Raw genomic sequence first — 19,956 nt, forward strand, 5'->3', positions numbered from 1 at the left:
TTTGTCACTCAAGTGTACGGTGTAGGTCAAGTAGAGTCGCTCGCTGTCAGCGCTCCAGTGGACGCTGGAGCTCTCGATGACCCGCCTTCCCTTTAGTACCGTCAGCAGTCTGGGCGTCCTTACCGGTGCCCAGCTCTTCTCGCTCAACAAGGAGGAGCTCAAGACCGTGTGTCCGGATGATGGCGCGCGGGTGTACAGCCAAGTCGCTGTCCAAAAAGCTGCACTTGAGGTGGGTGTGATACGACTGCAGCGCGCCTACTCTCTAGGGCTGTTCTTTGAAACTCGTACAAATTCTGGCGGCCTTTCTGTTTCTCGCTCGCCTCCGCATAGAAGAGCTCATCCGGTATTTCCCACATTGACAGAGTTTACATATGTCAGTCTCCGCACAGATTACGGCATTGTGTGCTTTTAAAGAAACATTTTCTACTGTAATTACAGTATGAACTCAACTTAATTTTCACTGCTTTTTCTAACATGTCTTTTCGAAGCACAAAAAAAGCAGTCTTCACATACATGCCCAGCTGAGAGATTTCGGTAACGCGCACCCAGAAAAAGTCTCGCGTCGCCCACGGTGTTTGTAGCGCCTCTGTGACGCCTGCGTGTAACTTACTGTTCCAGCGAAGAGAGGCGTCTTGTTGTCGCGAAGGTAAAAGGCGAGATAAAGAAATAAGAAAAGCCTAAAATGTTGGAGAACTGCACACCTCTGCTTGTAAAAATGCGGTTTGCTGTTGCTCCTTTGCTTACGATCTTACTCGGGACTCTATTTAGGTTACTGGAGAAGTCTGTTAGTCGGAGTGGATCAGAGGCAGAGGCAGAGCAGGCTTCCGATCGCAATTTCTGCCATTGTGTCCTGCTCTGGTTCACAATTTCTGCCTGCGGTGACTCCTGTTGACGTAAAGAAGAATCTCATGTCGGTAACCGTCACCGTCACCGTGTCCCTCTGCTGTACGTGGCTTCGGAGAGAAGTGCCTGCGAAGTGAATCCGTGCAAACGTCGTTAACGGTTAACGTGAACCTAAGAGCTCTGCGACGACGGTGCTCCCGCACATTCCCGGTGCCCTGGCGATGCAGTAATTTGTTTGGGGACCCGCTTTATCTTCTATTGTAATAATTTTAATTAAATTAAAAGAAAATTTTATTTAAAGAAAATTATATTTTAATTTAATTTTTAAAATTTTAATCATCTCTGTTTTACGTCTTTACAGAGAGATGTTCTGTATTTAGTTGAGACATTTGTTCTGTTTATGAGCTTTCAAGCCTTTACTTGTGAAGTAAATTTGACTTTGGAGTTACAGGCAGAACGAATTACTCTTTTGTTCGCACTTGCGATGAGTTCATCATGCACCCTTTTTCAGCATGCGCTGGGCCACTGATGACTTTTGGTGGTTTTTAATGAGCGATGATGATCAGCGATGGGTTTAAATATTTAACATTTTACCTTTCGATCATCAGAATAGAAATAACCGGGATAAACATGATTTACAGGGTTTATGATCACAATTTGCCAACCGCCAGTTCTCAAATAATCCTCTCGGATTGAAAGATTTTCTCACATTGAGGGAGTTTTAATTTGGACCAGTCGGGGCTCAGCGTTTCTTCTTTTATGCTCATGATCACAATAGAGATCTGGAAAAAACATCTTACTATGCGTTCGCCTCCTTCGACCTTTACGGAATATCAGCTCCGGCTCTCGGACACGTGACACCGAGCAGCGATTTCTTACTACAGTCGTGCGAGACTCTTCGATCCGCGTCTCGCTTATAATTCCGGTTCTGCGGCCCGCTAAACCCCCCCACGGATCTGAGGACGTACTCGGCAAAAGCCGAATGGCTGAAGGCTTGAAGCGCCTGACGGGGCGAGTCTCCCAAGAGTCTCCCAAGAAGAGTCTCTAAACGTGTTGACGCGGCAAAGTGTCCGGCCGCCGGGTGTGTAAGGATTCGGATTGCGCTCTTTTCACACGCAGCCGTTTATTCTGCTCAAGGAATCGGTTCATCGGTTCATCGGTTCAGCGGGTCGATTTCAAGGTTTCCTGCACTTCTTATGCTATGGTGTCTGTTTGTCTGCAGGTGTTCTTCTGACTCCCTGCGATCTTCCTCTACCGATTGCTATCACGTGCAGGTACTGTGCGTACCGTACGACACTGCCACTGGGGGTCCTGCTGCTCTGTTGGCCGGCGTTCGCGGGCACCACATCTTTATCATCTTTATACAAATGACTCGTAAACGTGACGACGGTGTCGGCGTGAGAAGCCGCCGCGATCTACATTTCATTCGTTCTTTCTCATTACATGTCGACGAGTCGGAACGCTGGTTTCATGTCGTCTTGGTTTGTCGGTTGTCCCAGCAGATTAAAGATCGCATAACATTAAGAACATCGTAGTCATTACTGGCCCCCAACACTAACGAAGTACTGTAAATTAGGAGAGCTGTGCCGGTGAAACCGTAACGATAGTAAGATTTGGCAAAAGTGCACAGAGGCTATATTATTGGGAGTAATTTCACATTACCGCTAATGCGCCGACAGTGCTGCTTCAAGATGTATTTTCCAGCAGCCTTTCTACACCACCATCTTCTGGGATAATAATGCCTGTAATCGAGAGTCTGTCTGTAGAGCGACTCTGGCCAATAGAGATGATTGTTCTCTATAAGTGCAGGATTCTTCTAGAAGTTAGACTTGTGTACCTTCCATTAGACCGTTGGCCGTAGCGTCTCCTTTAGTGGCACCGCAAAGCTCTTCGTGGCCATTCTCCTCCCCTCATATGTAATCCCTGACTGACCCAAGTGTCACTGCTTTCCACCCTGCAAAGGCCAAATGGACTAGATGTAAAGCAAAAATCATAACAGGAAGTCATGTTTACTCTGCTACAATCTTGTTTTTATGAAGCTTTTCCCTTTTTCTTACTGTTTGGTCTGTTCTTCCATCTGTCATTCCATTTCCCCATCAGGGCCCAGTCGGTAGTTACTGCTCTTTCTGACCATTTTGATGCTAAATTATTCATAGTACCAATAATAATTCATAATAATTCAAAATAATTCATATATTGTTTCAACTCAACACTTCCCTGCCTTTGTACCGAGTGACCATTTTAAAGGAAAGAGTGGAACCGCTTCTATTATAACTTGGCTGTTTATTTGGAGGATTTACGTGAATTAACCGGGCCCCTGGCACAATTTAGTCTGGAGATCGAGGACACCTGGATCTTGCGAAGGTTTCTGCTGGAAACGGTGCTTTGGCACTTCTGGACATGTGGATCCCGTGCAAGTCGTTCGCTACCCGCGGAACCCGAATGACTGCAGAAAAGGTGTCGACGATGCGAAAAGACGATGGCCACCAAGTACCCGGCACTGATCTCGCACACAGCGAAGGAAATGGTGTCGAGACTAAAGCGAAGCCCTGCCCTGGACGCTGACCGCTGACCGCTGCTGTCCCCCGCTGTCCCTTTCTCTCTCCCAGAGCGCATCAGGCTCCGAGCTGCAGGACGTCATGCGGAGGCGGCAGGAGAAGCTAAATGCGGCAGCCTGCGACTCTGGAGTAGAGTCTTTCGACGAGGGCGGCGGTGCACCCAGCTGCTCTCACGAGCAGCTTTGCTCCTTAGACGCCTCCCCCGCCTTTTCTCCACACCAGATTATGAGGGACACTACCGTACTTAGAAAGAAATAGGAAAGCACTTTATTCAAGCTGAATGCAATAAGGTCGCAGTGAAACTGACGACATAAAGGAGGTTGTGTATTTGCACAGGTTGGGAGGTGTGGAGAGGAGAAAATGCGGCACAGCACCGTCCCATCATTAGCATCGCTAACCGTCATGCTTCTCTACGGAAAGCGGTGATTTCAGTTGCTTTGGTTACAAGATGCGACATGAAAGAATAGATTCTAAATATGAACCAAATGTTCTCTTTTAGTAGCCATTGTTGAAACAGGCTTCATTTGGATGAAGAAATTAAAAGATAAGGCACTGTGTCACATTCAAAGGGATGTATTTGCAAAACCAATATTTATTACATGCGAATTTAGTTATAATGCCAAAACTACCCCACATACAATATGTATAATAATAATAATACAGCATTCACGTAATATGGGAGGTATTACATCATATATTTCTACATTACTCTTTCATTTTGATGCATTTCATCAGAATTTACAGAAAACTTGAGGATTCCTAGACTTTTGATTTCACATACTGTACTGGACAGGAATTTTTGTTTGGGGGTTGAATACTTTGTAAATAGTTTTTTTTTAATTGCTGAAAAATTGGTGTAATAAAAGAACATTTGTATGAAAAAAGAGATATTTTGAGCCTGATTGCTGTACTTTGTCTGTTTGGTATCAAGTACAGACTTAGGAAAAAAACCAGAGCGTTCAGATATAGTCATTGCTTTTTCATCCTCCATAGTCGCAGCCAGATGTCATACTGATTAGTTTGGTGTTCCTCCGACAGTATCGACGCTTCCACACACACACACACACACACACACTGCACACCAGCTCCCGTTTTCTAAAGCGGAAAAAGGCAAATAGCCATTTCAGCCAATAGAGTTTGGTGCCTGTGAAATGGACATATTGCAGTGCTAGACGTGTCCTACGTGTCCTACGCCCCCCGCGTCTTTCAGCTTAGGACTCGTGTACAGCTCCTCGTCCTCCGGGGTTTCGGTCCTCACGTACACCATACATCATAGACGGAAGCGGATACCTCCCCTATTAGCCGTAGAATGTCCTACAGGGTCGGACGCCGTTGGCACTTTCACACCCCAGACCTCTCTTTTCTCCCATTTCTCTAGACGGGGAGTTTTTCTTTTGCCAGTCTACTCTGCCAGCATCCTGGCCTCATGCTGTAGCTACAAGTTGTCTAACCTCTCCATAACAGCCTGGCTCGATGGCAGGTGGCGGCCATCCGGCAAACTCCAAGGCCACATGAAAAGAACACCAAGCGTCTGCTCAAACCCACAACCCGTCGATTACTTCATTTGTTGAAATGAGTTAATTATGTGCCAATATAAAACACAGAATACATTGTCAGGTCCAGTCAGTTCCTCCAGTTCTGGCCCCATGGTGGAATGAGCTCTCCCTCTCCCAGTGTTGCTGAGGCTTTACGTTTAAGAAGGGTCTCAACTCACCTCTTACAGACTCTTTTCCCCTGTTTTCAGAAGTGCTGACAAATATGTGTTTAACAATGGAAAAACCTATATGTAACTACACAAGTGAGGTGTGATCATATGGTGGAAATGACTGCACTCAGGTGTCTGCATCCAAATCGCTCCTCTCGATCTAAAGCACTCGCTCATTGTAATTTTTTCTGAGATGTACATCGTTCCGGAGAAAAGCATCTGCGAAACGAATCAATTTCAATGTAATCAAACCTTTCCTGGCAATTGTTTTGCCATCTCCTCAATCATTCAGTGAAACTACACGCCCACTTTGACTGACAGACACTCCTGTGCAATTTCATATACACTTCCCATAATGTCACGTTAGACAGCTCTGGATGCAGATACACAACTAGAGTACATTAGTGCACTTACGTTTCATATGTGTGATGCACCAATTTAACTCTTTTGGACATGCTTTGGATAAATTTTGTTACCGTTTTTATTTTGCAAATCGAAAACTGGGTTTCAAAAACCAAGATCCATTACACCAATATTTGGGATTAACGGAGTTCGTACATCGAGGGATAACTGTATATCCAGGATGTAATTTCACAAGGAAAAAGTTCGTTCACAGGCTATATCTACGATGGTTCTACTCACGGATTCCTGACTCAACGTGAATTGTTTGACTTAAGTGCACATACGACTCCATGAGGTTATGACTTGAAGGTCAGGACTCAAGACTTGCATATGACTTGTGTAGGACTTACTCCCACCTATGCAAAACACATCCTGGGTTTTCAAAGACACAGTGAACTGCCAGGTGGACCAACAGATGATAAACTGCAGGCCTTAAAACGCCCTCATGGAAAGCACAGGAGCAACAACGCAACCACTCAGGCCAGAGGATGCAGTGGCCGAGTCATTGGCCAAAAAAGTTCCGAGTCCTCCTCCGTACTCTTCTAGAGTCCAGTCTAACTCTAAGGGACAAGCGAAAACTCCTGATTACTTTATTCACTCTGCTGGCATAACCTCCATTGATGCCACTGTCTCAGCTTAAAGCTGTACAGAAGCCTGCACCCACTGCAACAGACTGGGTGAACATTTGCAACGGTGACCTACGTGTGGTCTACACTGGTGACACCGGTCACTGTGGTCTGAGAAGACGTGTGTAGAGTTTTGGTACATGTTAAATGACCTGATGCGTGATGAGTCCAGCCTGTTGTTGATGGTGCATGTCCAGGCACTTGCAACAGTGAATACCCTCCATGTCTGTACCCTCAACGGTAAAGGGATCTCTGACATGGCGAAAGTCAGCCACCAGCTTCTTCATTTTGTAGACGTTGACCTCAAGATTGTTAACGTTACACTATGAAACAAAGTCCTCAGTTTAGACACCTGTAGTCCACATTGTTGCCTTTGTCTGTGGCATTAGCTTTCTCTACAGGTGTGATGGTGGTCTCCACACAGAAATGATGTGGCCTGTAAGTCAGTCATCGTCTATGTCCTTCCCACGCGGTCCACAGATGCAGTCTGTGGTCTTGAAGGAGCCTCTCAGAGTCTCGACCTCTGACGACTAAGGTCTCGCTGCCCTCCTGGTTATCAGTTTCAAAAAGCACAAACGACCAGACTGAGGTTCCTGTATTCTGCAAAGGCCAGATTCTCTTGGAAAGACTAATGCTTCTGAAAGTTTAAGGAAAAAAGAGGAATATAATGGAACCAACCAAATGGGTGGACAGTTATGATGACATTCAACCCTACGTACACAAGTGGAGGAAAAACTCTAGAGGCACTGTATGATATATGGTCATAAGCATTTTATTTATTAAATCAACATATTTTAAAAATGAATGAAACAAAATGTTTGGCAAAATAGACAAGCAAATTTTGAAGCTAATTTAAGGGTGTAATTTCTAAAGACCGGAATTAAAAAGTCGTCGTGTTGCGTTTTAGGAAAACAGTGGGGCAGTTTACACCCAAAACACAATGGAGTCAATGAAATGAAACATAAGCTCTACCACACTTAACTGACAGTAGAAATTCCTTGAAACTCCTCCTGTTTCACAGTTACCCTTCATTGTCCATTTAGACGAGGGGGGGGGGGTTAAAATTTAAAGCGAGACGAATTAATCTCGCCAAGTGACTTCCACCTCATCTGTCCTGTACCTGCCAATCAAAAACACAGAACGGGAGCAAGGTTATTAATCACATCTTTACTTTAGGCCAGTATTCGAGTGTAGGAACTGTCAATTGGCGGAAATTCTACAGGACTGCCTGCCAGCCATATTATTCATTCAACTTACACCTTGATCCAGAGGGTCTTGCAGTGTTAGACTACGTACAACTATCTACGCAGCTGGACAACTGAAGTGAGCAATTTAGGGAGAGTATCTTGCTCAAGGGTACAACAACAGTCAGTGACTCAAACCGACACCCTTCGCATTACAAAGCGGTAGCTCCAAGCGCTACGCTAACATCCGTTCAACGCGGACCCCCCCGTGGCCCTCACACGATGCCACGCTGCCCTTGTTGACTCTTCTGCGTACACAGACCTTTTTTGGACAGCTGTGGGGGAATTGCTGGAGCTGGTGTTCCGTGTGTTCAAGAGCTTAGCCTAGGTGCGCGTGCTCACCGAGTACTGCTGTTTAAACCTACTGCAATGAGCTAAAAGCTGGTTCTCTTACATTTTAGTGTTCTGAGCCTGCTGGCAGCACAAGCAAAGGCAGGCTGTTGTATTATATAGATGCTGTGCAGTGTTTCAGTGCTGTCTGGGGAAACGGGGTTTCAGTATCCGAAATTTTGATATTCACAGTATTTTCTGAGACGGAATAGTTTCCTAGACTGAGGGACACCTGTACAGGTCTGAAAAACTACTTAAAGTGCTTCCATCTTTATACATGTTCATTAACAAAAAGAAGAACATATAGTGATTTTTTCCCAAAGAGCGTGACGAACAAGTGACGCAGGCTACCTCTGAGTAATCCAGGAGTCTGCCAGGTCAGTCAGCTGTCCTGCCCGAAACATCTCCCATCCAGCCTGTGCAATCATTGCACCATTGTCAACACAAAACCTAAAAATGAAATAAAGCTCATGGATATTACAGTAGCCACAAACGGTGTGTATATTAAATGGTAATCAAAGTACTTTCAAAATTAAATAACCCTTAAATCTAAATAGTAAAACATTTACACGCAAATTGCACTGGAGTGCACATTTTAACATTTAAAAAGTTGAACAGTGAAGTCTTACAAGTCCGCAATAAACTGTTCAGAGCTTTTGCACTCACACGCTGTAGGGATGGGATGAAGTTCGAAGTTGTCGAACTTCAGTCGCTTTTGACAGATGTGAAATTTGTCGAATTTTGTCAACGCTTTTTTGGCGGATATGAATTTGACGCAGGGGGAAGAAAAACGTAGTCAAAGCAACGCAGCTCATTAAAACTGTGTGTGTGTGTGTTGCTGTCCACAAGTGTAGGCGCACTTGACACTGTGGTAATTAATGATTGTACAGCACTACATGCTCGCCACTATACACCTTTATATACCAGACTCCGCCCTCTGTACTGCACTGTCTTTTTTTCTGCACTTGCCTCATGCATTTATCTTTTTACAAGGTGCACCGTGTGTTTTACGTGGCACGGAGGTCCAGAGAGAAACGGAATTTCGTCTCCTCTATGTGCAACTCACCTATAGGCAGAATGACAATAAAGTTCACTCTGACTTGAGAATGCACTTTAGTATTTCTTTCTGACATGTACGCCGCTTTGACGGAAAGCGTGCGCTACACAAATCACTGTAAATGTGATGTACACTTCTGATGTGGAAAAAGGTTTGTGTTAGTTCTCGCCTACCTTTCATCTGTAGCAAAAACCTTGGCACCCCTTTCCATACACATGATCCTCATCATCTCCTGTAGGCGGAGGTTGCCTGTACATGTTTGAGAGAGAACCAAGCATTGTTTTATTTCAAATCCAAATTACTAGAATACAGAGCTAAAAAAGTGCCCCTGTCCAAATACTTAGACTGCACTGTGTATCAGTCAGTTCACAAGGCTAGAAATATTCTGCATTCCTGGGAAATGAACTTACTGTAGAAATTACTTTGTCAGAATGTGGGCAACAGACAACAGTATATGGAATTCTAAAAGGATTTTAAAATCAATTCAAATGTTATCTAATTGAGGAATACAGCAGTCACAAGGATTAGGGAACATTCACCTACATTATAAACTAATATTTGTGTGAAGGCCCCCCCAAGAACTTGTGATATCACAATGGCTCAGCACAATTCACTTACAGCCCACACCACCAACAATCAGAACCTCCTGGGAACTGCAGTGGGCCATGGCTCGCTCTGTGATCTCCACCAGCATCGCAAACAGGGTCTCCTGCAGATCAGATGAGACTGAATATCATTCATATAAGTCCAACAATTACTTGTGGTCATTACTCATAGGTAGTTTCAGTTTAACGTTAAAAAAAAAGGCTTAATTGTGAATGTCACTAATGTGGTGCTGACAGGTCTATCTAAACCCTCCCCTGCAGAAGGAGTGTGCAACCCAAGGAGGACAACACGAGAGCGCATCCCCAACCATAGAGGCGCCCCTCAAATTTACCAAATTAACCCGTTTCTGAAAGCGGTGTAGATATTGAACTTTGACACCACAAGCCCCCCCCCCCATTATTTTAAATTGGAAAAAAATAATGGATTGTCTGCCTGGGTGGTGCGACAGGACATGGGTTCGATTCCCTCTCAGTCCGCGTGGAGTTTGCAGGTTCTCTGTCTCTGTGTGGGTTGCTCTGGTTTCCTCCCACAGACAAAGACATTCTGTTCAGATGGATTGGTGACTCTAAAATCACCCATTGTGTGTGAGTGTGAGTGTGTGTGTGCGCATGTCAGAGAGAGAGAGAGAAAGAGAGAGAGAGAGAGAGAGAGAGAGAGAGAGAGAGAGAGAGAGAGAGAGAGAGAGAGAGAGAGAGTGCGTGTTTCTCCTGCTGTAAGAGAACGTGCGTTTCCCTCATTGTAAGTCACTTCCTTTAACAGTCATGCAAGACTCGTCTGGTAACCCTTCATTACTCTAATGAGGCGAAACCTGCCGAGGGAATGGCATCCAGAAAAATGGAGGCCGACATAAGGATGAATGACAAATATGGCCACTATAGTTTTGGAAATGACACAATGTATGTATATTTATATGAACTGGCTTTAAAGACTTGGCCTTCTCAAAGTTAGACAAAAGGTTAAAAGAAATTTCTCACTCATGTTAGATTGACACTATTGTACTATCTGACGATACGACGACACATGGAGTAAAAAGCACATTCAGCAACGTTCCTCACTCACCTGAAGAGAGAAACAAAGGTCCTCTGCTGTACACTGCCCAGATCCCAGCATTTTATGAGCCACCTCCTGCAAAGGCAAGGGAGAGTGACATCACACAACATCACACCATTTGTGATGCAAACCATCTTGGAACCAATTTAATATTTACAAATAAAACCGACGTTTGCTTCAACAACTTGTAAGCAACGTATTTTGATTCCACGACTTGATAAAGTAAACGGTAACCTATGCATGCTGAAGTTCTCTGTGCACCTCCTTATACGTACAAAAACAAAACTTCACACTCAAAGAATCTTCCTTACTCCTGTGCATCTTCATACGATGATGTTTTCAGCGAGATCTCAGCAGTCCTTTAAAGCTTTTCTGCTCATCTTTTAAGCTGTACATTTTTTCTCTGGGAATGTGGTAAGATACCAAGTTACTGAAGTATAACTTGGCGGACTCACTCAACCATTCAAGAAACCTTTAACAAAAAGCTCTTCTAAAGTCCATTACAGTGCATCCTCCACTTAGAGCTCAACTGTACGAATTCTGGATTTTAGGGACCTTTGCAAAAATATTACAAAAAATATTGAAAAACTTATTTTTAAGCACACGGCAAAAGAATCAACAGCCCAGGTAGAATTAAACTCAATGAATATTTGACAAATCCAAGCTGGCCTATATTGGTCATTGGTGGCTCAGAAAGCTCTCAGGAGGATTACATATTGACCAGTGGTCATTAACCAAAATCCATAAACACAAAAAGGTTCACAAAAAACACTGACTGCTTCAGACTCTTGAGATGTGTTCAGCTTCCCAGCTCCCCCCAGCATCTCATACCACTCAATCCTTCTCCTTACCTCAATGTACGACAAGATCCCCGAAAAAGACACATCCATCCCCTTCACTGTGTACGGAAGTTCCACATATTGAGAGCCCCTATGAAGTAAATATCCATAATGCAAACTGAAATCTAACACATGAGCAAAGAGACAAATACATTTTTCAGTATATACACACCCAAACAGCAGCAAACCAAGGATGACCAATTAAACACATTAAAACCTCACATATACAGCTAGCTGTTAAAAGTGCATGATTAACAATGTTCACCTCTCCCTAAAACGTGGTAAAAGCAATGAAACATGCTGGTAAAGACGAATCCCAAAAGCCAGGCAAGTGCCATTTAAAGTTTGGGAGGGCAGCACTGCTGAACAGATTTAAATCAAGACTTCGCACCACTTATTATTCACATCAGTCAAACCACTACGACGTGGCTGTACCCCTGTGCCTTGGAGCAGGGTAACATTCTACACTCTTGTCCCAGTCACCTTAAGCCAGGTTTTCCTGTGGGACCTGCCTGAATATCACCGCATCCCTTCAAGCCCCTCAGACTTGCTAGCTCTTACAGATGTTCCTAATGTCCTTACTGACAATATCAACAATATCATACTAACAGAAATGTTTGGCAGTCAGTATATTTTCCGCCAGATATAGTGAACACAGACACAAAATGCCATCATGCAGCATCATAGTGCAAGTCCATGCAAAATGACTCTTGTGTGACTGGTTCTCTTTTCTCGGACATTTCCCAATATTACAGGTCGACCCATCTAAGTTCTTAATTGATACTGCAGTCACCTGTTTTACAGTGAACTGAATTAAGGAAATTATATAAATGACACTAATTTCTTGCACCCAAGATTTCTAATGTTCTAACTCGTAGAACAGAACTGTGAATAATAGCCGTTTGACCCCAGAGCACTTTGCTCACATACTGCAAGAGAAAATATCTCCTATGCATATTCGACCAATACACAAGATCTTTCTAAATTAAATGCTTTCATTCCGCTTGAAACATGAAAAGCTGTTACACGCCTTCATCTATAGAACAAGGCCAATTAATGCAACTCTGCAGTCCAGTAGCATGTGTGTCGCCTGCCCTCTTACACTTGTCCGAAGCACAGCAGCTAGGATCAACATTGGTGCTAAAAATAAAATTACTTTGATTCTCTCAGTCTCCGCACTGGCTACCAATCATTTATAATAGGAATTTCAAAATACTTTAACATCTATAACGCACTATACACCGTCTTACTGTATGCAGCAGAGCTCACAACTAAACACGCTAAACTGTGCTCTTCAATCGAGACGCCATCCTACTCACAGCTCTCAAAATCTGTTGGAAAACTAGGCGGCAGAGCATTTAGTTCAAAACGCCAAACGATGTGAACGGTGCCCCCGGCTCAGTCTTGAAATCCAGCCCGAAGACACACTACTTGAAACTAGTTTTAAGGTACAGTAGCGATAATGATTCACTATATCTGCCGTCATACATCCAGATCTTCACCAGCCTGGATGTCCTCTATCGTCACGAATAATTATGCTTATCGCTCTTTTCCTCGGCCTTTAAAAATTCACCCTAACTCCCCCCCCAGAAGGTAATACAGTGGGTCAGGCATACATTGAAAAAACTTACTTCTTTGCCATCTGCTCAATATTGTATCCAGGGCTGGGATCATTGGAGATCTGCACAGAACACTAGAATCACTGTAATGCAACATGCATGCAAATAAATCCAATAAATCGTACGTAAAACACTAAAGTGACTACATTTACAGACACATAAAATTTTAAAAAAGTCTAAATAATAAATGTGACAACGAAAAAAAACAGACGAAGCGCTCGTAACACTGACCTTAATCACCCTTGCAAATCTGTCAAGACAGTTCCCCACAGCGATATCAATCGTTTCCCCAAATATTCGGTATCGTTTCTCGGAGTATGCAATAACCTGGAACGAAGGGGAGCAGAAACACACAGGAAGAATTTACTTTCTACATAAACAGTAGGTAGGTAGGTAGGTAGGTAGGTAGGTGCACAATGGGGATCACTTGCTCATCTAAGCAACCACCGTTCCTGGCAATTAGAGCATAGTAAAAGACTACATTCTGGAAAAAAAGTGTCAATTTACAGTCATGTTTTTGTGCACATCCAAAACGCAAGGTCAAACTACACATGAAGAAAACAGAAAAGGGTCCCTCGCCCTCCTTCAGGCCACCACTTCATTTACAGGTGAATTTATTATGAGCAAACTCATTTTTTTCTGTTAAGACTTATTGCTGCTACACTAGTTTACAGCCCATGTCCTGTGTATCTAACGTTCTGTTCCGTATATTTACTGTCCTGCACTTGTCTCGCACTGTTGTGCATTTGCACTGTATGTAGTCTTGCGTGCTGTTTTGTGTCGCACCATTTCGTTCCACTGTATACAAGCTATATAGAGGAATGACAAAAACCCACTTGAACTTGAGGTGTGGGACAGGAAGTGCACCTCCTTTACCCGACACGAAATGTCCCTGCCTCCTCTGCGGATGCCACAAACCTCATCTAATGTAAAAACTAAACCAAGGAAAAGCAGTTCAGGTGCACTGGTGACACTAAATTGCCCAAAGTGTGTGTGTGTGTGTGTGTGTGAGCAAGTGAGTGTGTGCGAGTGGCTGCTCTGCGATAGACTGGCATCCCAGCCACAGGGCCCTGCCGCCACTCTTCCCCCACCCTTCCAGGATAGGCTCCAGATCACTGGGACCCTGCTCAGAACATTTATTGAAACTGGATGGATGAATGGACGTTAGCGTTGTCATTGCGAAGCATAAAAATACCTTCTATTTTGATTTGATAACTGATTTTAGGTTGGAACCCATTAATTTCATCCCCTCACAACAGGAACTCGAGTAGCGTGATTTCGCTGAATTAATCGGCACCATTAAGCGAGGGATACGTACATAAACTCGACAGACACTTAAGAGTGCTGATTTATGTCATCATGTATGAAGTAGCTGCACTGCACTATAGCATCGTGCAATAATTGTGGAAAATGCAAAAAACATGGTGGTGTGATCATCTAGTGTCATGCAATGTTTTTATTTTGCTGACTGAGGTTTGGGTATAACTTTGTGGGTCCAAGAACTGCTTCTTCCCATAACAAATAACAGTACTTCAACTTCAACTCCCGCATAACGGCGATGGGTAATTGTGCAGAACTGGGGCCCTTAAACTGAGATAACCTTGACTAAATAAACTAACAAGAATCCAGAATGGCGAGATAAAGTCCCGACCTGTGTGTTGCCCCCACTGACATACAGCACAGTGGGGTTATTGGCGTGGGTAATCAGGCGTCCCATTTCAATGTGTCCAATGCAGTGATTCACTCCCAGCAACGGTTTCCTCCAAAGCTGGGCGACGGTGCGAGCTACAATGGCCACCGTTACAAGAGGGGCACCCATCCCTGGACCTAAGCAAGAGAAAAGACCAGACAGAAACCAAAAAGAAAGCAACATATACATCTTTCTGCTTACTAATTCAAATGATAAACATATTGAGTTTGAAGAAGAATTTATTGCCTTTTTCCAGGCTGGGCGTTTTGCAAAATCTCGACTGAATCTATGGAACTTCGGCACCCGTCTATCGTTTCGCCAACTACGTGACCTTTAATGTACGTATCATTTAACATTACCTTTTCACATTGTACTTCGTAATCATATTCTAACATATATAGCAAAAGACAATTTAAATCAATCAAGCGGACGAAGCATCTCCTTTACTACATTTACACAAGAGAGCCTCACCTTTTGTGTAAGCAACACAGTCAATGTCAGCAGGTTTCAAAGCTGCCTGTTGCAAGGCTTCCCTGAGGACCGTGAGGATGACACCGCGATGATGTTTCGAAGTTTCACTGGGCAGAAACCCTGGAGAGGTTAACAGTAAATGAACAATTCACGGAGAAATTAATAACCATCAGCGATAAGGGCAAAGAATGAATCGGTTTGAACGGTAAAAGAGACGACACGCTCCATCCATCCATCCACAACATGAAGTTCATCCACCTTCTCGCCAGATCGCCCTCCCTCACTTTCGACGCCGGAAAACGCAGAAGCCGGGACAGCCGAGTCCTACCTTGTCCAGGGGGGGTGATATACGTGCGCCTCGGGTTGGCCAGAACCTCGCCGTCTCGCACAATCCCGACTCCTATCTTGTTGGCGCTGCCCTCAAACCCGATGACCACGGTCATGTTGTCGTCACCTAGACTCTAGAGTAGAGACGAAAGGGGAAAATCGGTCGGACGGCGCGTCTACGCGGCGTTTCCTACCAGCAAGAGCTACGACGACACGATCAAGAGCAGGAACGCTGCGGTAGCCAAACACCAGCAGCCGCCCGCTGTGGGTTCGAGTCACTTCGTTTGGAAGTAGCTTACAGCATCTCCTACTTCACATCAATTATTCTTCTTTACTGCCCTTAAACACTTCAGAGTGAGAGTGCAAAACACACACACACGGTTGCAGGTTCGAATCCCACCTCCAGCTGTAGTGCCGTGGAACAAGGTACTTGGTGCTCCAGTAAAATTGCCCAGCTGAACAAATGATGGGTAAATATCGTGTAGATAACAGAGTGAGATGAAGCTAAATCATGAGTAAATTAATCATGCACCTCGACAACATTTTACCCACTTGCTACAGTGTTATAGCACGTTCAAATTACTACACATTTGATTTAGTCAGTCCAACCTTTTTTCGTCATGATCGATAGTGATACAGTTGCAACACTACAGCTACGGGTTTTTACACTCTTGTTAACCATTTTATATACACTCACTCACTCAGCCACTGGCACTGCGGCTCGAGCGCTAAGAATTTTCCAGAACGAGAACACACACACACACACACACACAGTGGGACTGCACTCAGGAGCGGACAGGTTAGTAGACTAGTTGTGGTGTGGACGACGACTACTACTACTATTACTAGGCGCTCGAGGAGAGGCGCTACCCGCAAACACACCTGACTCGGACACTCAGCCACGACAACACGGTACGAACAGAGTCCCGCCGGAGCCCGACCGAACTGCGCACGCGCGTCATCATGAGCGCACCGTACGTCATCAGCTGGCGACACGACCTCCTCGCTTTTTTTTTTTTAAATAAACTTTGACAAAAGCAATAATTACAAAAGTTACGATCATAAAAGAGACGGAAGTTGACGGACCCAGATCCACATATTACGGAGTACATTTACTTTTATTCATGTAGCAAACGCTTTTCTCCAAAGGGGCGTACAGCCTCAGCTAAGAGAAATTTGTACATTATATTAATAGGAGAAAAACACTTAGATGCAGACGTGTGATTAAGTAAACTTAGTTTGCTTCTTTCCACCTGATGCGCTGATCATCATGTAGGTGCACAAAACTCGGGTCGGGACGGACCGGCCCCGATCACCTTCCTACAACATTTTTTTTTTTTTTTGAGATACACAAACATTCACATACAATACAGGAGTAGCGGCTGCGTAAAAGGTTATCTGGGGACGATCGTGAAGTTACGTGCGGTGCGTGAACCTTCACGCCATATATGAGCTGGAGAGATCATGTGGGAAGTGAATCCGGAAAAGGGGAGTTTTCAGACCCTTCTTGAATGTAGGCAGAGATTCAGCAGTTCTGAGGGAGAGGGGGAGGTCGTTCCACAGCAACGGAGCCGGAACCGAGAACCTCCGCGCTTTGCTTTTTCTGTGCGGGACCAGCAAGCGACCAGAAGCAGATGAGCGAAGGGGTCTGGTTGGGACAAAGCAAAGGACATTTTTAAAAAAAAAAAAAAATTATTTTAAAATGATCAAATAAAAACACAGGATTTCATTTTAGGTAAAAGACGCTGATCATCATAAATCGGGGTAAGACGTCAAGAGAAGCGCAGTTCTCACACAGCGAAGTGTTCCTACGATGCTACGACACAACCGAAAAGTAAAGCACGGAGGGTCTCGGTTCTGGCTCCGTTGTGGTGGAACGACCTTCCCCTCTCACTGAGAACTGCCGAATCTCTTCTCGTACTGTGACACAAGTGCGCTCGGAGCGCCCGGCATTGAACTCGCTGCGCTACAGTAACAAAAAAGGCGCCTTTGATCGTCAATAACTAGTATTACAGCCACGTTACCGCAAGGGGGCAGCACTGGTGACGTAAACGGAAACGCAGTTTTACGTAACACGGAAATCCGGTGTGTGTCCGTACACACAGAGGTAATATATATATATATGTGTGTGTGTATATATGTGTATACTGTATGTATTGCATAAAACATCTGCAAAGTATATGACGCTGTGTGTGTATTACTGTACTGCGGCGCGCCACCGCCCCAAGGTGTCGCTGTTGCTGCTCGATCGTCGCAGTGAGTCACGAGAGAGGAGCCGGTGCGGAGCTGCCACTGGAGGACATGATTGACTGACTCATTGAGGACGAGCGCTTGGTCGAGGACATGGTTTCTTAGAAGTTGTTTCCTGTGTGAAAGAGGAGCGCGGAGTCACTTTACTTTTTCTTTTTTCCCTGAAGTGGAATTATTTAGTAATTTATTATATTCGTGGTGTTTCCGCGGTGGGTTTTCCTGTCCTCAGTCCTGCTGCTCGTGAAAAGTGACTTGAGGTAAACATGCGCGCGCTCTGTGAACGACGTCGCAGATATGAGGGGTTTTTTTTTTATTTCAAATAAAGAAATATTAGTTATTTCTGGACAAACTCGTGGCCTCCTGTGCGGGTCTGTTTCCGCTTCCGCTGGACAGAAATTGAAGAACAGTTTTTTTGTAGCGTCAGATTGAATGGTGACATTATGAGAAAACGTTAGAGGTTAAAGCGTAAACTAAAGGAGAAGTAAGTTACGACACCACATTTACTTTCATCGTATCGCTGACGGTCCTTAGGCTTAGGTGCAAGAACTTTGTACGTCTTTAAATTTGCAAAGTATGATGCTGTAGTTTATCATCGATTTGCTTTGTCTTGCAGATTAGAGATACATGATGATTTTTGATCTTGGTGTTGAACGATAAATACAAATGAACTCTTCAGTCAAGTAGTGTCTCCGGGATTTTCACACGTATGATATGTATGTGTTTGTTATCGCAGTCGATGTTCTGCTGGTATTTTGTACAGCCTGTCGTGTCTTTAGGAGTCATATATTGCGTACTACTTCTCAACAGCGACTTGGTTGGTGTAGCTGCCTGCTGCTGTTTGCAGAATGTGACACTGACCTGTTTTTTTACATTTTTGCAGGATATCCAAGCAATTGCAAAACTATGTTACGATTTACTGCAGCGCCTTTGTTTGTTCATTGCCGCGGTTTACGGCGTTGTGCCAAAGACGGCAGACCTCGCTGCGCTCCGAGCTTCAGCCAAGCGGAGAACAAGCTCGCCGTGGACTCTTTTCAGCAGCATTCTGCGGATGTCCAGAAGATCCGCAAGCTCGAAGGATGGGTGTTGTTCCAGAGCACCGCGTATGTGGAAAACGTAGCTGCCCTCCTGCGGGACTTGGGAGCTGACGGGAAGCTGATAGCCCATGTCTTGGAGCAGTGTCCCGAAGCAGTTCTGTGTTCTCCTGAGGAGGTAGAAGCTCAGACGGAGCTATGGACGTCCGTCTGCTCCAATAAGAACGAGCTTCTTAAGATTATTACAATGTTTCCCTCTGCCTTCTTCACCAGGAGTGACCACACGAACCAGATGGCAAACATTCGGTACTTTCGGGGCATTCGCTTGAATAAACGCATCATCAGGAAGCTGATGGCCGCCGCACCGCAAAGTTTCTCCAATCCAGTGGAGAAGAACCATGAGATGATCCACACACTAAAGGAGACCTACATGAGTCTTGGGGGCAGTGAAAGCAATATGAAGATCTGGCTGCAGAAAATAATCAGTCAGAACCCTTTCATTCTACTCAAATCTCCACGATCAGTAGAGGACAACGTAATGTTCCTTCGAGACAGAGGCTTCTCCTCTAAAGAGCTCCTCCAGCTGCTTTCGAGGTTAAGGGGCCTTATCACAGAGCTGAACCCTGACAGCGTGCAGGCGACCCTAGAATATTGCCAGGAGGCCCTGCAGTGCTCACAGAATGAATTGAAGGAGATTATTCTCAAGTGTCCCAGTATTATCTACTATTCTGTTTCTACTCTAGCAGATCGTTTAAATGGACTTTTGAAAGCAGGTGTTAGTTTGAGTCAGATTAAGAGCACACCTACTATCCTCGAGCTGACCACACAAATTGTAATGTTCCGGATCCAGAAACTGCGGTCTTGCGGCTATGACGTCAGAACGGGAAGTCTGGAAAGTGTCAATGGAACAAAAAAAGACTTCGAAAAGAGTTATGGCAGATTGCAGCTCCGTGAGGAGAGGCCCCTGTTTAACCCTGTTATCCCCTTAAAAATCAAAGATGATTGATTATTAGATGTTTCATGTGAAGTAGAACATGATCATATCAAGTCTAAGTTAAAGTATTTGCTTTATGTGTCTGAATAAAATATTACAACAGTGTTTTGTAATAAGTTTCCTTTTTGGAGGAGCACTGGCTGTGATGGCTAAATTATTTATAAATCAGTGTATACAGGCTTCCCTCATTCAGTCACTCACCTGAAAATGAACCAAGTGAACACTCAAAATAAATACACACCGTGGTGATACTGACAACCCCATATGTGTGCACGTGCGCATGTGCGGGGGGGGGGCTGAGGTTCCACACAGGA

The 19,956-nt window shown here is 44.5% G+C and overlaps 3 protein-coding genes across 9 annotated transcripts in view; 2 read left to right on the top strand and 1 right to left on the bottom strand.

Annotated features, from left to right (window-relative positions):
• eps8a (EGFR pathway substrate 8a, signaling adaptor) overlaps positions 1-4,058 on the top strand; it is a 33,876-nt gene extending 29,818 nt beyond the window's left edge. The window contains exons 18-19 of the mRNA XM_029251865.1: positions 97-229; positions 3,453-4,058. Of these exons, the coding sequence (XP_029107698.1) occupies positions 97-229; positions 3,453-3,659 (340 nt within the window). The 3' untranslated portion in view covers positions 3,660-4,058. The remainder of the gene's footprint in view (positions 1-96; positions 230-3,452) is intronic.
• Positions 4,059-6,864: 2,806 nt separating this feature from the next.
• Positions 6,865-16,808, bottom strand: osgep (O-sialoglycoprotein endopeptidase). 2 transcript variants are annotated; one of them, XM_029252458.1, is made up of 12 exons: positions 16,788-16,808; positions 15,369-15,501; positions 15,041-15,160; positions 14,531-14,706; positions 13,111-13,206; positions 12,892-12,941; positions 11,273-11,351; positions 10,431-10,496; positions 9,384-9,474; positions 8,939-9,014; positions 8,060-8,158; positions 6,865-7,254 (listed from the first exon to the last, which is right to left on the bottom strand). In XM_029252458.1, exons 2-12 carry the CDS (start codon positions 15,481-15,483, stop codon positions 7,215-7,217), a joined length of 1,008 nt encoding a protein of 335 aa, XP_029108291.1. In that variant the 5' UTR covers positions 15,484-15,501; positions 16,788-16,808; the 3' UTR covers positions 6,865-7,214. The 2 variants fall into 2 exon arrangements, with proteins under 2 accessions (XP_029108291.1, XP_018603596.1); XM_018748080.2 differs by lacking the exon at positions 16,788-16,808 and adding an exon at positions 16,250-16,387.
• mterf2 (mitochondrial transcription termination factor 2) lies at positions 16,727-19,739 on the top strand. 6 transcript variants are annotated; one of them, XM_029252457.1, is made up of 2 exons: positions 16,727-16,792; positions 18,498-19,739. In XM_029252457.1, exon 2 carries the CDS (start codon positions 18,521-18,523, stop codon positions 19,652-19,654), a length of 1,134 nt encoding a protein of 377 aa, XP_029108290.1. In that variant the 5' UTR covers positions 16,727-16,792; positions 18,498-18,520; the 3' UTR covers positions 19,655-19,739. The 6 variants fall into 6 exon arrangements, with proteins under 6 accessions (XP_029108290.1, XP_018603609.2, XP_018603606.2 ...); XM_018748093.2 differs by lacking the exon at positions 16,727-16,792 and adding an exon at positions 17,008-17,131; XM_018748090.2 differs by lacking the exon at positions 16,727-16,792 and adding an exon at positions 17,402-17,474.
• The last annotated feature ends 217 nt before the right edge of the window (positions 19,740-19,956 follow it).

Source organism: Scleropages formosus, chromosome 5 (assembly GCF_900964775.1).
Source record: "Scleropages formosus chromosome 5, fSclFor1.1, whole genome shotgun sequence".
Classification (NCBI taxonomy): domain Eukaryota; kingdom Metazoa; phylum Chordata; class Actinopteri; order Osteoglossiformes; family Osteoglossidae; genus Scleropages; species Scleropages formosus.

What these genes read in the sequence shown, in the direction of transcription:
- mterf2 (XM_029252457.1), top strand. Translation starts at nt 18,521, where the DNA reads ATGTTACGATTTACTGCAGCGCCTTTGTTTGTTCATTGCCGCGGTTTA.
- osgep (XM_029252458.1), bottom strand. Translation starts at nt 15,483, where the DNA reads ATGACCGTGGTCATCGGGTTTGAGGGCAGCGCCAACAAGATAGGAGTC. An exon ending in CTGTGTTGCTTACACAAAAG is followed by an intron (nt 14,707 to 15,040) that starts GTGAGGCTCTCT and finishes TCTCTTGCTTAG; the next exon opens with GTCCAGGGATGGGTGCCCCT. An exon ending in GATTTGCAAGGGTGATTAAG is followed by an intron (nt 12,942 to 13,110) that starts GTCAGTGTTACG and finishes TGTTCTGTGCAG; the next exon opens with ATCTCCAATGATCCCAGCCC.